Source organism: Cynocephalus volans, chromosome 4 (genome assembly GCF_027409185.1).
Source record: "Cynocephalus volans isolate mCynVol1 chromosome 4, mCynVol1.pri, whole genome shotgun sequence".
NCBI classification, from domain to species: domain Eukaryota; kingdom Metazoa; phylum Chordata; class Mammalia; order Dermoptera; family Cynocephalidae; genus Cynocephalus; species Cynocephalus volans.
In genome coordinates this window covers 135,913,403-135,928,586 of record NC_084463.1, presented here as the reverse complement: position 1 = coordinate 135,928,586, position 15,184 = coordinate 135,913,403, and the positions used below count along the sequence as shown (strand labels likewise).

At 37.2% G+C, this 15,184-nt stretch overlaps 1 protein-coding gene across 9 annotated transcripts in view; it reads right to left on the bottom strand.

The window, feature by feature from the left end:
* LOC134376958 (intraflagellar transport-associated protein-like) overlaps nucleotides 1-15,184 on the bottom strand; it is a 62,338-nt gene that overhangs the window by 13,308 nt on the left and 33,846 nt on the right. For all 9 annotated transcript variants that reach the window (XM_063095553.1, XM_063095554.1, XM_063095548.1 and 6 more), the window contains 3 exons: nucleotides 13,179-13,336; nucleotides 11,985-12,056; nucleotides 10,547-10,613 (listed from right to left, as the gene is read on the bottom strand). In XM_063095553.1, the coding sequence (XP_062951623.1) occupies nucleotides 10,547-10,613; nucleotides 11,985-12,056; nucleotides 13,179-13,336 (297 nt within the window). The remainder of the gene's footprint in view (nucleotides 1-10,546; nucleotides 10,614-11,984; nucleotides 12,057-13,178; nucleotides 13,337-15,184) is intronic.

Here is a 15,184-nt window from a genome sequence, read left to right as displayed (position 1 = left end):
TTCTAAAACAACCAAAGGCCTTGTTTTTATTGTAACTAAGTGCCACCATCCTGGCTGGTGTGGATTGTAGAGTTAGGGCAACTGAATCTTGAGGCTGTATGACAAGACTGGTTGAAACATTCTAATCTCCTCTTTCTCAACTACATGTTAAGAATTTCTGATATTTATAAACTATCAGCTCATGCCATTTGTCTTTCTGTATTTAGTCAATGATCAGCAAGTCAAAGGCTATAACCATACAATTTAATACAACATCAAAAAGTGAACACACTCTACCTGACATCTGGTAATTCAGACTACAATAATATTTAATCTGCCTGGCATATTGATAAAATTAACGTATGTTGCCATGTAAAATGGCCAAAATTCTCTGAAAGTTTGGGCATCTACATCCAAAAAGGATATAGATAAATGCTTTAGCCATCCAGGCCTCTTCTATACATAGTTTCCACCTATGATAGTATAGGTCAGTGGTTCTTGTTTTTAAAAGTTATTGAATACCGGGCCGACCCGTGGCTCACTTGGGAGAGTGTGGTGCTGATAACACCAAGGCCACGGGTTCGGATCTCTATATAGGGATGGCCAGTTGGTTCACTTGGGAGAGCGTGGTGCTGACAACACCAAGTCAAGGGTTAAGATCCCCTTACCGGTCATCTTAAAAAAAAAAAAAATTATTCAATACCCCAAAGAGCTTTTGTTTATAAAGGCTATAGCTGTCAACACTCACCATGTTAGAAATTAAAACTGACAAATACTCCAATATTTATTTATTGAATCATTAAAAATAATCTCATTACTTATTAAAATATTTTTATAAAAAGTCTATTTTCTAAAAACAAAGAAAATAGTGAGAACCATTGTTTTACATTTTTTTGAATCTGTTTTAATGCCTGACTTAATAGAAGAAAGCTGGATTCTATATTTTCTTCTGCATTCAATTTTTCAAATATGCTGTTTCAATTGAATAAAGAAGATCTAGTCTCACACAGATATGTAGTGGGAAAAGGGAGGAATATTTTAATAGTCTTTTTATTTCATTCTGGATATCCTTCTTTGATACTACACCAGAACCTGACAAATAATAAAGTTTTTTAAAGGTTAGTTTCGATGAGCAATCTGAAACCATATCAGTGAATTTCTCATACTGTTATTTAAAATCCATTGGTCTGTCTTGCACATTCAATGGATCTTTCTCCTATGCATAATTTTGTAACACCATGAATTGGTGTCATTTGGAAAATACTGGTTCACTTTGTTATGCAGATCTTCCAAACACTGACATATTTAATTATACAGTATATAAATCACATTAGTTAATATCACCAATTTTACCAGAAAAGCCTTTAAATTTTCAGAAGCTGTCAAGCTCATAGTACTGGATACAAGTTTTCTAAAAATCTAATTTTCACTTGATCCATTTCCAACTTTATCACTGGCAATGAATATTATCAGTTTTCTGCCTCGAGGAGACACAGTCACTTCATTCATTTTTGAGAACTACAGTTTGTCTGTCATTTGAGAACTACAGTTTGTCTGTCATTATTTCAAGTAAAAATGGTATCCATGAAAGAAAAATAAACTACTTCAGCATATACTCAAACAATTGCCCAAGTGTTTTTCCACAAGACAGCCATTGTATTTCAGCATGCAACTGAAGCGCTTTATCAATACTTACTATTTCAGCGCGCAAATTATTAAAAAGAGGTATATTCAAGGATCAGGTTTAATAAAATTAATAATTTTAACTACTTCCTCAAGGACATTTTTAATGAAAACTGGCAATTGTTTTGACTATAAATTCATGACAGTGAAGATCGCAACTACTAGCATAGTTTGGTACCACTACCTTGGTTCACACTAAGGTGCCAGCATCCTCACCCCTCACTGCCTTTGCAACATCGGTGCACACATCAACACACTTGACCTGCAGACCTCAGGGCTTCCCAGGGGTTTCCAGACTGCATCCTCAGGAGTCTGCTGGTCTAGCTAATTACAGTCTAACCCTCCAACCAAGAACAACTAGAAAAGCTGGATAAATTACAAAATCAACTACTTAGGGAACATCCTCAAGATGGCAGAATAGAGAGTACCCAGCATCAGTCTCTCCCACAATTGATCAATCTACAATTATTAAAAAGCAAAGACTGCCAACCTTGGACCACTGGAGCTTGGGCAAAGAGGAAGAGAGACCCCCTGAGTTTGTGAAGGCAGGAAAAGCCACAGCAAGAGAAAGAGGGACCAGCCCCAGCAAGGGGCAGGAAGAAGCTGCAGCACACACAGAGCAGGAGACTAGAGGAGCCACAGCTGTGCCCTTTGTGTAAAGTTGTTTGGAGTCCACAGGGGAGAAAAGCACCTTGGAGCACACCATACCAGCCCCCATGCCAGTGAGACCACTGACAGGGTTCCTGTGAACCCATATAGTGAGGGCTGCAGCCGACTGAAGAAAGGAGCCACTCGGAGGCCAGTAAGTCATCACAAGGGGCTGGCACACAGCCCACTCCACAGGAAGCATCTGAAGTGCCTGGAGTGCAGTGGGAGGCTGGCCCACTGGGGGAACATTGGGGCATAGTGTGGGTAGCTGATCTGCCTTCCAACTGACACAGGCCCACCCAGTGGAGACTGATCAGGGAGAAAGAACTGCAGGAGGTACAGTTCGCTGTAAAGACTCAGTCCCAGGCCAGAATTCCTACACAGCCCAGGTGTATCTGACTTCACAAGACCCAGAAGTGATTAAAAGGCCAATAATTAAATCTGAGCCGCACAAAAAGCCTTCCTCAGAGAATTAGCAGCAAAGCAGCAATTTAGCTCAACTACAGGTCCCCATAGGAAGCTTCCCCCAATTTTGGAATTAACTGAAGGATAACATATTAGTTCCACTGCAGAGTTTAAGTGGTGGTGGTAACTAACAATTGAACACAGAACTGGGGGGAAAAAAAAAAAACAACAACAACACAGATCAGAGACAAAGCTCTGATATTAACCGTAAAGGTCTAACATCACTAAAGAACACCTATGTAACCTAGAAGCATAACAGTCTCCTCCAATGCCCAGGCATCAATGTAAAGAATAAAGATTGAGTAAGAACAGAGAAATATGTCACCATTAAAGGAAACAAACCCAGCAATGGATCCAAAGGAACAGATTTACGAAATGTCTGACAGAGAATTCAAAATAACCTTCTTAAGGATGTTCAAAGAGTGTCATAAGAAAATACAGATAAAAAACTAAATGATATTTGGAAAACAGCGAGGAACAGAATGAGAAACTTGACAAAAAAAACTCTAATCAATTAAAAAAAAAAAAAACTCACCCATACTGTCTAGCCAGCAAAAGAAAAAAAAAATGCTACTTCTCAGCTGATTAGAGCATGGTGTTATAACACCGAGGTCAAGGGTTCAGGTCCCCATAGCAGCCAGCCACTAAAAAAGAAAGAAAAAAAAAAGTCTAGAAACCAAGAATACATTCTCTGAATTGAGAAACTTGATAGAAAGCTCTAACATGAGACTTAATCAAACTGAGGAAAGAATTAGTGGGCTTGAAGATAAAACATGTAAAATCAAATCAGAGGGGCAAAAAGAATAAGAAAAAATAAAACAGAAATACAGCAAACATGGGACTCCTTCAAGTGAAATAACCTCCACAGGTTTGGCATACCCAAAGGAGAAAAAAAAGGAAGAGATGTAGCAAGCATATGCAAGGAAATTATGGCTGAAAATGTCCCAATATGGAGAAAGATGACAGCATCCAGGTACAGGAAGATCACTGGTTGCCAGTCAAATTCAATCCAAAGAAGAGCACTCCAAGGCACATCATAATCTAATTATCAAAAACCAAAGACAAAGAAAGCATACTGAAAGTGTTAGAAGATCACATCATCTGGAGCATAAACAATATGTCACACACAATGTTCAAACAAAAATTACCAGGTATACAAAGACATCAGATTAAAAGGGAAAACTAAAAATAGAAATGACCCACAGGAGATCTCAGGTATTTGAGTTATGACACATGAACTTTAAAATAACTGATTAATATATTTAAAATACATTACAAAAATGGAGATTTTCAGCAGAGAATTGACATCTATAAAAATAGATATTCCAGCTCTCTTTTTAAAACTACAACTAAAATATTGATGACTTTAACAGCAAATTAGATATAAGTCAAAGGATCAATGGGCTAGAATATAGACAGTGGAAAATATTTAGACTAAAGCAAGAAAGGAAATAAAAAATTATGGAAAATACAGAAAAGAGCAAGAGAGATAAATATACAAGTATAGGGCATTGTGAAAAGATCCGTGCACAGGTAATGTTGAATTAGCTGAGAATTCCCTAACACTTACAGGAATCTTTTCAAACCCTGAGCAACAGAACTGCAAACAAAAACCACCAAGGCACATCATAATGAAATTACTGAAGGGCCAATCCCGTGGCGCACTCGGGAGAGTGCGGCGCTGGGAGTGCAGCGACACTCCCGCTGCAGGTTCGGATCCTATATAGGAATGGCCGGTGTGCTCACTGGCTGAGTACCCAGGTCACGAAAAAGACAGAAAAAAAAAAAAAAAGAAAGAAATTACTGAAAAGCAATGAGAAAACATTAAAAGCAGCCAAATAAGGAAGAAAATATGTAATCTTCAAATGAAAAACAACCAGATAGATATATGATTTTCAACAGCTTTCAACAATAAACACCAGAAAAGAACAGAAATAACATAAGAACAAGTAGAAAACAAAATAGTAAGATATTTAAAGCCAAATGTATCAGCAACCACATTAAATATAAATAGACTAACACACTTCAATTAAAGACAAAGGTTTTAGAATATATGCACAAAGGGTCTTCAAAAAGTTCATGGAAATATTTGTATTATCTTTTAATTCTATTTTCCGTGACCGCTTTGAAGTACTCTCATATATATGTTATGTATATAGGTGTGTGTATGTTTGTATAAATGCATATGTATAAATTACATGCTGCTTACAAGAGACACATTAACTAAAAAGCACTTTGAGGAAAAATGCAGAATAAATGAAAGTGGAAATGCAAAAGGAGAAAGGTTACTGCTCATCCAAGGAGAAGGTGAGGAAGATCAGGGAAGACTTGCTTCATGGATGAGGCATTTGGCAGCAACAATAAATCATATCACTCTCCAAGTAAAAAATAAAATAAAAGAGAAATGTATACAGGAGTCAGAAAGATGGGAATCAAAATATGAGCATCTCACTGGTAAAGGTGAATATGAAAATAGGGCTTGCCCCACAGTCACAACTGGGCTTCCTATTTAGTAGCCTTCCTTCCAAGTCTAGTTGTTGGACCATCCTAGCTGAGGGAAAGTCTGCACAGCTGCCATTTATCCAGCAGGTGTAATGAGAACTGCTTTGCACCCCTAGAGCCCTTAGAGTAGGGGCTCAGAGAACAGTACCTCCAGTCTTCCCTCTGGAGATGGTTCTCAGCCGCAAATGAACATTAGAATCCCTTGGGGAGCTTTCAAAATCACCAATGCCCAGGACACACATCAGACCACTAAAACAGAATCACCAAAGAGGACCAGACATTAGTACACTTTTAAAGCCCCTCAGGTGATTAAAATGTGTCCCTAAGGTTGAAAACCACTCTATTAAGGCAGGGCTGGGCCCTATCTAAAGTGTGTGTACTCTGAGAAAGGAAGTGCAGGCCCAGAAGAGAAGACACACAACTTGCAAATGGCATGAACCTAAAAGCAAAAACAAAGGGACTGACCCATATATACACAGTTTCTTTTCCCAGTCTCCCCAATTAGACAAAACCTGTCCTTACCCTTGGGGAGAAATAGGTGTAAATTGTGAAAGGGCAGAATTATCTTCCCAATTCTGTTCTCTTCTCAAGAATGGAATGGATCTTGGGCTCGAGTGGTGACAGTCAGCTTTGTACTCCATGAATATTCATAACCAATTAAAAAAATGAAATGAGGAGAGAGAGAAAGGAAGGGAGAGGGATAAAGAGAGAAAGAGATTAATTCTTGTGGCTAAAATATATCATGAAAATGTGTGTTTAATCTCTGAGTGCTTGATTTAAAATAAATTATAATTATTGATTGTGCCCTTAAAAAAAAAAAGAATGGAATAGAAATCTCCTCCTGCAATCATGAGGACATGAGCATGGGATAGTAGCTTTGCCTCTCTAGTTAACATGGCTTTCCAGTTGAACATTAGTAAATGGGTAAATTAGCATATATAGAAATTGGAAGAGTGGGAATAGAGGAACATTTTGAAGCAAGGATTTTTTTTTTCCCCTCTCAGTGTTTTTAGTGATCATTGAAGCAATGAAAGAATGATTTGTAACAGTCCAAAGTATAAAACAAACAAAACATCTAAACTGTAAGTTGGCTGAAATGTTGTATGGTTATGCTAATTGCCTGATTAGGCAACTAAAGGCAATTGTCGGAATCCTGCTGACGTAGCCAACTGTCTTGCTAGGGCTTGGGCTCAAAGACCCTTCAAACCCATTGTACAGACTGGGTCACAGACCCCTCACACGCCTGGCTGGGTCACCAGACTCTTCACACGCAAGTCCACACTAGGTAATTGGGAATGATTCTGGGAGCTGTTGGCAGATGATACAAGCTCAGTCCTCAGTTTCCTCAGCAACAGCAACAGCAGCAGCAGCATACAGCAATAGTCGGCAGCGGCGGTGGCAGCGACAGCCTCCCAGAACATCCCAGGGGCTTTGGCAGCGGCAGCAACAGCCTCCAGCAGCAGAAGTGGCCTCCCCATGGTCCCCTGCCTGGGGCATCCCAGGGGCCAGGGGCCCCCATGCATCAGAGCACTTATACTTAAGTCTGACAACCCAGGACACCTGGGTGCAAGTCAGACAACCCAGGAACACGTTGGTGCCCATGCGCATGTACATCAGACAATAGCCAAGGAAAACCTGGGTGCACGTGCATATTTACATCAAATGCTCAACAAGAATCTAAACATCTGAGGGACTCCTGACCATTTTCTTATATTTTCCCTACAAATGTGCTATTTTCTCCTAGCTCTGGACCTTTACATATGCCATTCTGGACCTTTACATATGCTGTCTCTATACTCTTCTATCTGCCCCTGACCCTCAGCCCACCGTTTCATCTAGTTAATAATTACTCATCCTTTGGATCTCGTGTTCTCAGAGAGCTTTCTGTGATCCCACAGACAAAATTTAAGTTCCCCTGCCATATGCTCTCATGAGATCTAAAACAACTTATAATGATATATTTATGTGGTTAGTGTCTGATTCTTCTGATAAATTATGAATTGTATGAAGGCAGGAACCCGGTCTGCTTTGTTCTTTATTATATTCCAGGCACCATCCATAGTGGTTAAATATTTGTTGAATAAGTGTCCTTGGTCATTCATAGACTGCCTAACACTGCTTCAAAGTTGCAGATAAGGAAAGTATTAAAAACAAAAAAGGTGATTGATGCCCTTATTTGTATGCACTCACCAATTAATTGACTAAAAATGACTAGAAGTACTGGAGAACTTGAAAATAAAAACCAAACAAGGTTGCCAATTTTTGAGAAGGAATCCGTGCCCATTCTCATTCAAGACAACCAACCACAGCATAAGTACACCTATTGGCCAAGCGACTTATGTAAGACAGTATAATTCTGGGAACTGGGCCTTAAAAAATGTCTCTTCAGCCTACTGCACTCAGCCAGAGAAGAGGTTGGGCTAACTGAGGAGACAAAAATATAAAGATGAACAGAAGATCCTTCCTACTCTGATGGCTTCCACATATTAAGTAATAGCTACTCCAAATAATAATGTTGCTGGATGACAGTTTGAGCCAGCTGGTCTGAGGCATGAGTCACCAGGTTAACTACCTTATCTCAAATTCAAAGGAAAAGAAAGTAGCTAACTTGATGTCAAATAAACACAGGGCACCAAATTTTGTGGCAAACGTTACCCTTAGATAACTTTCTTGATACCACTGCACAGTTTGCTCCACTGAAAAAAAACCTCTCCACTCTCTCTCTACCTGGGCTGCCCAAATGATAAACCAAACACTGGAGAAGAATCATGCTCCTGAATCTTGGAGAATATTTATGAGAGTGAATAAGGTGGACAAATAAAGTCAGTGGTAGAAAAACAATATGCTATGCAACCCACTTCAGCATCGCCCCCAGGCAAATCTGTTGCTTAAACAATAGCAACAGAATCTAATCACTAAACCTCCCAGCTGCCAAAATCATACAAGCAACTTGACTATTTAAATTGTCACATTTCCCATCTGATATAAATATTTGCCTTCTGCTCACATTCCTGAAGTGTAATACAAATTAGGCCCAAACTTAAATTCACCTTGGCACAAACTATTTAACTTCTTTTCTCCTTTCAAGTGACCCAGATTGTGCATTATGAAAATTGTGAAGCCCTGGTGGTCTTCTCAGTAATTAGAACAGATCGCTGTAGCCTGGGTCGATTTTCAGCCTAGGCTTTGCACATTATTTTACATGTGGAAAGGTCTTGACTACTTCATTCAAGTCCACTGAGACTTGGTTCAGCCTCAGTAACCTTTTATACACAAATGCAAGACTGCCTGTTATCTGATTTCCAGAAAAATCATACCAGTGAGATATTTTTATCCAGTTTTTTAAAATAAAGAAATAAATCTGGTAATTAAAAAACATAACTTGAAAAAATGTTTAAAGAAAACAAAATGATGCAAAAGATTAAAACGCTAATTTAAATGACATAACAAAAATCAAATTTGTTAGCTATGTTGGTTTATGTTAGTACAGACCTTCTCATTACTGACAGGAAGTGAGAAATTTAAACCATCACAAAAATGTTCAATACACACACTTCTGTGCCCTCCTATAAAATTGATTTTATATTACCTGCAGACTAGAACCATGTCTCCTGTGTCATCCTCACACTAACTATATCAGAATTACCTGAGGTATTGGTTAAAAATGCAGATCACTAGACACCAAAAACATTCTAAATTAGACTCTCTCTTGGGAACAGGACCCAGGAATCTGCATTTTAACAAGTTTCCTTCCCTAAATCACCCAAAACCCAAAACTGTGTGCTTGCTCTACAAACACAGCTTCCTGACAAGTCCTCAGCTCTTCTTTTGAATCCAACTGGAACCCAAAGCTGCTCTTATTATATTCAGAGCCACCCAGGGTATGAAAGTTAGAGAACCTCTCCCTGGATGTGATTCCTTTAGCTCTCTAATCTCAATTAAACCAAACAAGTAACTAAAAAATCTACAAAGTCTACTGGTTGATAGAGTGCTTGAGAAACAATCTCTCTAATGGAGTAGTGTGATGTTTGAAAGCAGAATAAAAAGGTTAATCGCTTCCTATTACCAAAGCCTCTCAAATTCGAGCAGTCAAAAAAGCTAGAGCAGAGGATTACACAACCAAATTTACAGATCGTCACCATCCCCTAACCAACTACACCCAGTCACTTTAACTCCTGCCTGATTATAAATAAGCCATCCTCCCCCAACAATAACGACCATAATTCATGTTTATGACTACCAAAAGACTGTAAACAACTGCTAAATATCAACAATGAAACCTCCAGGGAAACTGTCCGTTCCCTAAATTTTTTTTTTTTCCAAATTCATCCTCACAAACCTATAATCAACCCACACAATATCACAAACTGGTTTTTTCTTTTTTATTTGACTGGTAAGGGGATCGCAACCCTCGGCACGGTGTGGTCTGCACCACACTCAGCCAGTGAGCGCACCGGCCATCCCTATATAGGATCCCAACCTGCGGCCTCAGCGCTACCAGCGCTGCACTCTCCCGAGTGAGCCACAGGGCCAGCCCTCCGTTCCCTAAAATTTAACAATGACTTTGAGATATTCTTGAATATTAAATCAGGAATGAGTGTTCTCAAAATAAATAACCCTACTTTTGAACGTATTTCAAAAGTCCTTTGAACAACAAAGGATACCTAGGCTTACACAGAAATGTTAACCAAGAAAGGTAAAAGTCATCATCTACGTAAACATCAATGGACTAGCATTAAGCCTTTTTCAGTCCAGACCACATGAAAAAAATGCCCCAGGAGAAACATTTACAATATATATTAAGTGTTTGATTTACATATGTAATAAATATTTTTAAAAGTAAACATTTGGATTTTCTTTTCTTTCTATTTTTGCAATCAATTCCGATATTTTTATAATTTTTACAATCAATTGATATTTTATGAATCCCTCAAAAATAATCTTAATTTACAAGATTGTGCTTCTAGGAAATAAGGGGTCAAGTTTACAAGAGTTCTACTTGAGACAATTATCCAAGAATCAATCATGTGGTAAATTGTAAGGCGGGAGGAGCCATCTCTATTTCATTTAAGGCCAAAGGTTTTACAATCTTCAAGAGGCTTTGACCTTTCAGCTGAAATCTTTGTTACTGAAAAAGAAATTTCCCAACTTTAGTTTTTTCTATCTTAGGGGAGGTAGAGGTAAGGATTGCCAAAAAAAAGATAGGCTGTCTAAAGCCTTATTTGTAGTTCTAGAAAGAGGACAAGCAGTATAGAAACAGAAAGCATACCCTTGCTCATTTGGGGCTTAATCTCTTCATCCATGTCCAAATCTTCTAAATCTAGGAAATTGTTTACCTAGAAGAGGATTAACATCATTTTATGCATATTAAACAAAGTAAAAATGCAATGAAGAGTCAATGAATCCACTTCCACAACACTCAACTGAGCAGCTAAATCCACTTTTCTCATTAACTCTTGAGTCCCAAAGGCCTTTGTGTTTACTGTGCTTTCTCAGAGACATTGGAAATGAGTTGTAAATTTGGAAGTTGGTCTAGATTCTGTAGGCACCATAGTCTGATCTCTATACTGAAAGAGAAAAAATGGTTTGGGAGTTTTCAAAAAGAGACTTTGTTCTAGATCCTATCCCAGAATATATACCACCACCATAACAATCCAAAATAGTATTTCTCTTTTTTGTGTTTTTGCTTTATTGCCTTGGCTTCTCAAGCAAATGGTGGTGATAAGTCTGGCTATTATCATAACAGCCTGCTTTTTTATAGCATTCTCAAGAGCCAGAGAGAAGAAACTAAAAGCAGGAGAGAAAGGTTCGTTCCAAACAAAATCATCCTGCCCCGGGTAAATCACAATAGAGGTGAGCAGGGCTAAAAATTAAGTGTTCTCTCTTCAAGCAAATAAAACTGAAAATTACTTCAAAGGTAAAAAGCAGAGCAAATAACCTTTACAGACACAATAGCAGCATTTCAATGAAAAACTATTCCACGTGGAATATTGCTTTCCACTGCAAGCTGACAATGAGACATTTTAGATGAACAAAATGGTAACATTTCATACATGAACTAATTCATCTCAGGTGAATATTACAGAGTGTAAATAAGAAAATATTTTTACCACTAGCACAAATGAGACCTGGTAGAGTAAAGGCATAAGGTTGCAATGCCTTTTATGCTCATGATCTAAACATATGCATAATAAAATACCTTAAAATTACAAATTTATATTTCATAACTGGAATTCAAAAGACAGGCTGGGTCTTCCTCCCGCCCCAACTCTACTTCCCAGACCATGGCTACTACATAGGAATTTTAAATGGTAGCTTCCATTGCTTATAAGAATATAACTGCAGTTATTACTTAGCATCAAAGTGACAGCAAAAATTTATCTTCCATGTGATTGTTTCAGAACTAAAATTTGAGAATCTGTTATATTGTTATTTTTCCTAAAGCCTTATGCAAAGGGGGACTGGAGTCACGTTTCTCTATCAAAGCACCCCTTTCATTTCTTAAGCTTTAAGGGAAAAATATCCAGAACTCAGCCAAGCAAGAACAATTTAAGATATCCAAACATCAACTTAAAAAAAAAAAAATTTGTAAGGACAAAATCTGCTGAATTCTCCAACTTTGTATAAAGGACAGCAAATAAGTCCTGTGGGTTTTTTTTGTCTTTTTGTGTTTTTCACCACGGAAGGAAAATTGAATTGTGCTTTACCTTCACTTTTCCTGCCCGATTCAGATCACCTTGAAAGGAACTGCCCACTTTTTGGCCTTCATTCACCACTATCTGAAAATACAGTGAGGACATATTGATGAGAAAATGAAATAACCAAAAATAGGATCTGATCTTGTAGCACTTCAGATGATACAACCCCCCTTCCAGTTTTTAATTAGCTATGCATGATAGATCAGATTCACTAAACCATAGCAGTGCTCAGGGAATCGGTTTCAGAAGGTCTGACTTCTACTTCTATGCCCTAGACTCATCCACAGTATAACCTGGAGTACATTACTAAACCTCAGTGTTCTCATATGTAAAATAGGAACACTTCCAACCCCCTATCCCATCCCAATGAACCTCTGATGGACAAATCAGAGAATGTTAATACAACGTTTTCAAGTTACTGAAAAGCAACTTCATTCAACAATTCTTTGCCTCTAGTCTCAGTGGCCAATAATTGCCAGCAAGAGTGAATCCTTTAGGAATAAAGTTCACTGGAAGCAAGTTCTGGAAATAAAGAGTTAAAGACCTCTACTATAAATACATTTCTAACATATAGATTTTTGTTCCCTTTTATAAAACCCCAATCTCTTATACAATTCTGTTAACAATATTGCAGGGAAGACATGATGAGGCAGAAATTAACTCAAATGACTTAAAAGTAGAATAGCTTCAACTCTGATTCCTTGATAATTTAAAACCATAGCTAAGGAGAATGTGAATAGAGTCTATACGATCTTGAAGATTAGGAAGAAAGTATCCAACATTTACTGACCAAACCTTAGAGAAAACAAGATAACAGATTCTACTTCAACTTTGAAAGAAATCTAGGACAGGTAAAAGAAAAGTGCCATTTTACACAAAGAATTATAAAAAGAAACTCTTTGGTCCCAAACAGAGGGTAAGTTAAAAGATACAAATAATTTCAAAAAGAATTTATAGATGGCAGATCCTTAAGAGGCTTTTAACAAAAATTGAAGATAAACCAGTTACCATCATAAACAATGGCTGCTGAAATCACGAAATGTAATGGTGATTTTCAACAAAGTGCCCCAATGGCACTCCTCCTAGAATAAGGAGTTACCAATCCAATAACTGTCCAATGTTTCTTATAGTCTGTCCTGTTTTTAATTCATGAAGAATGCTTTTTTCCCTCAGACTATTTCTATAAATGTGCCACAGTGTTACCTGTTCTTTTTCCGAACATTGTGATGAAGTATGAAGAAAGATGGTTTTATTTCTAAGACAACGGTCATTAGATTCATTTTTATGAGTAAATTTTGCTGAAGTTAATATGTTTCCTGAAGAATTGGTTCCAAATGCTCCCATTTTGGTCACATCATCCTCTGAAATGATAAGTCATATAGTATTAGAAAATATCCACCATACTACCATTCTGGTTTGTGTTTATTGAGAAACTTTCACAAAAAAAAAAAAAAAAAAAAAAAAGACTACTTTTCAAAGAACTCTGCAAACTGAATGCTTGAGGCATTAACCACTCTTCAAAAAGTTATTTCTAAAAATGCACAGAAAGATAACAATATTTTATTCAACAATCAACAAATATTTGAGTGCCTGCTATGTTCTTAGCCATTGTTAAAAGGTTAATATAGTATTTGCAAGTCTCTCAGATATTACCTATCCCATGCTTTTCTAAATTTGAGGATTTTTTTTCCTTATATGGAAACAATGTATAAATTTTAGAAAATTTGTAAGAGAAAAATGTGACAACCACTCATAATCCTACCTGCCAGAAAACCCACAACAAAATTTTTATAGTAGCTATCTTTTTAATCTTTTTTGTGCATCCACGTGCTTCTAAATATCAAAATAGAATCATACTGTACATAATGTATTATAACTCAGCTTGCCAGCAAATTTTCTTTTCATGGTACTGAGTATTCCTCTATGTAATTTTAATAACTATAGAAAACTCCATTATATAAATCTAAAATAGTTTATTTAACTAATTCTTGACTTATTATAATTATTTAAAATTATAAACAATAAATACCTTTCTACTAATTTCATGCACATTCTTAATTATCTCCTTAGGCTAACAAAAGAGTCTAAGATTCATCCTAAATTAAGACTAAATTAAGATTAAATTAAAATTATGATATCGTGATGCCATTAACAGAATTGTGGGGAAAAATAAAATGAAATGAATTTGGTAAGAGATAATGAATCTAGCTTTGGCCATGTTGCATTTGAGGTGCCAATGGAAATCATCGTGGAAATGACCCAAAGGCAGCTGCAAATGTAGGCTAAAATGTGGGAGAGATATATCACACCTTAAGTTAACATCTGATTGTGAGGTAATGGTTTAAGCCATAAAATTACTTTTAATATTAGTAGTAACAATTAAAATTATTAAGAGTTAACATTCATTGAGTATCAGAAACCCTTATTAGCATCTCATGAATCATCTCATTTAAGCCTCACAACACCCCTAGAGGTAGATACTGTTACTATCCCCACTTTATAGATAAGAAAACCAAGGCCGACAGTGAGATTAAGTAACCTGTTCAAGGTTACAGAGCTGTTAAATAGCACAGTGGAGACCTGAACCCAGGCCTTCTGACTGTAGAACCTATCCTCCTAATCACTGTTCTTTGCTACTTAGAAAAAAATATAGCAAATAAAGAAACTAGAAGAAGAAAAAAGAAAGGAGACAAAGAAGAAAAGCTTACAATAGTCACAGAAGAACTTAAAGTGCAGAGTACATTCTAAAACTGGAAATTGCTTGCTGTAAATGACAATGGCAAATACAAGAATCTATGTCAATGATCACTAGAAGAGTGATAAAGGAATTCAAAAGTCAAGTGAAAGAAGTTGTTGAGTTGGGGAATCGTGTTCCATTTCCTTAGTAAACTCCACCATAAAAATGTTCCAGAGGCACAGACTGTTTAATCTGTGGGCTCTTTAGGCAGGTTTTTAACTGAAGAGGTTATGAGATAGCCTAATCCATCAAAGTGGTCATGTTTGTTTCTCTTGAGCTGTCAGTTACACGACATCAAAATCAGTGAGATTCATGTTGTAGCAATGATCACAGCCTGGTGCAAGTCCAGTTGGAATCCCTTGTTTGCTTACAAATACCCCGTCATTGGTAGAATTAAGACTTGTGGAGGTATCTTCAGGACATTAACACAGAAATACCATCAGGGAACAGAGATAAGGTGACCTAGTCTACA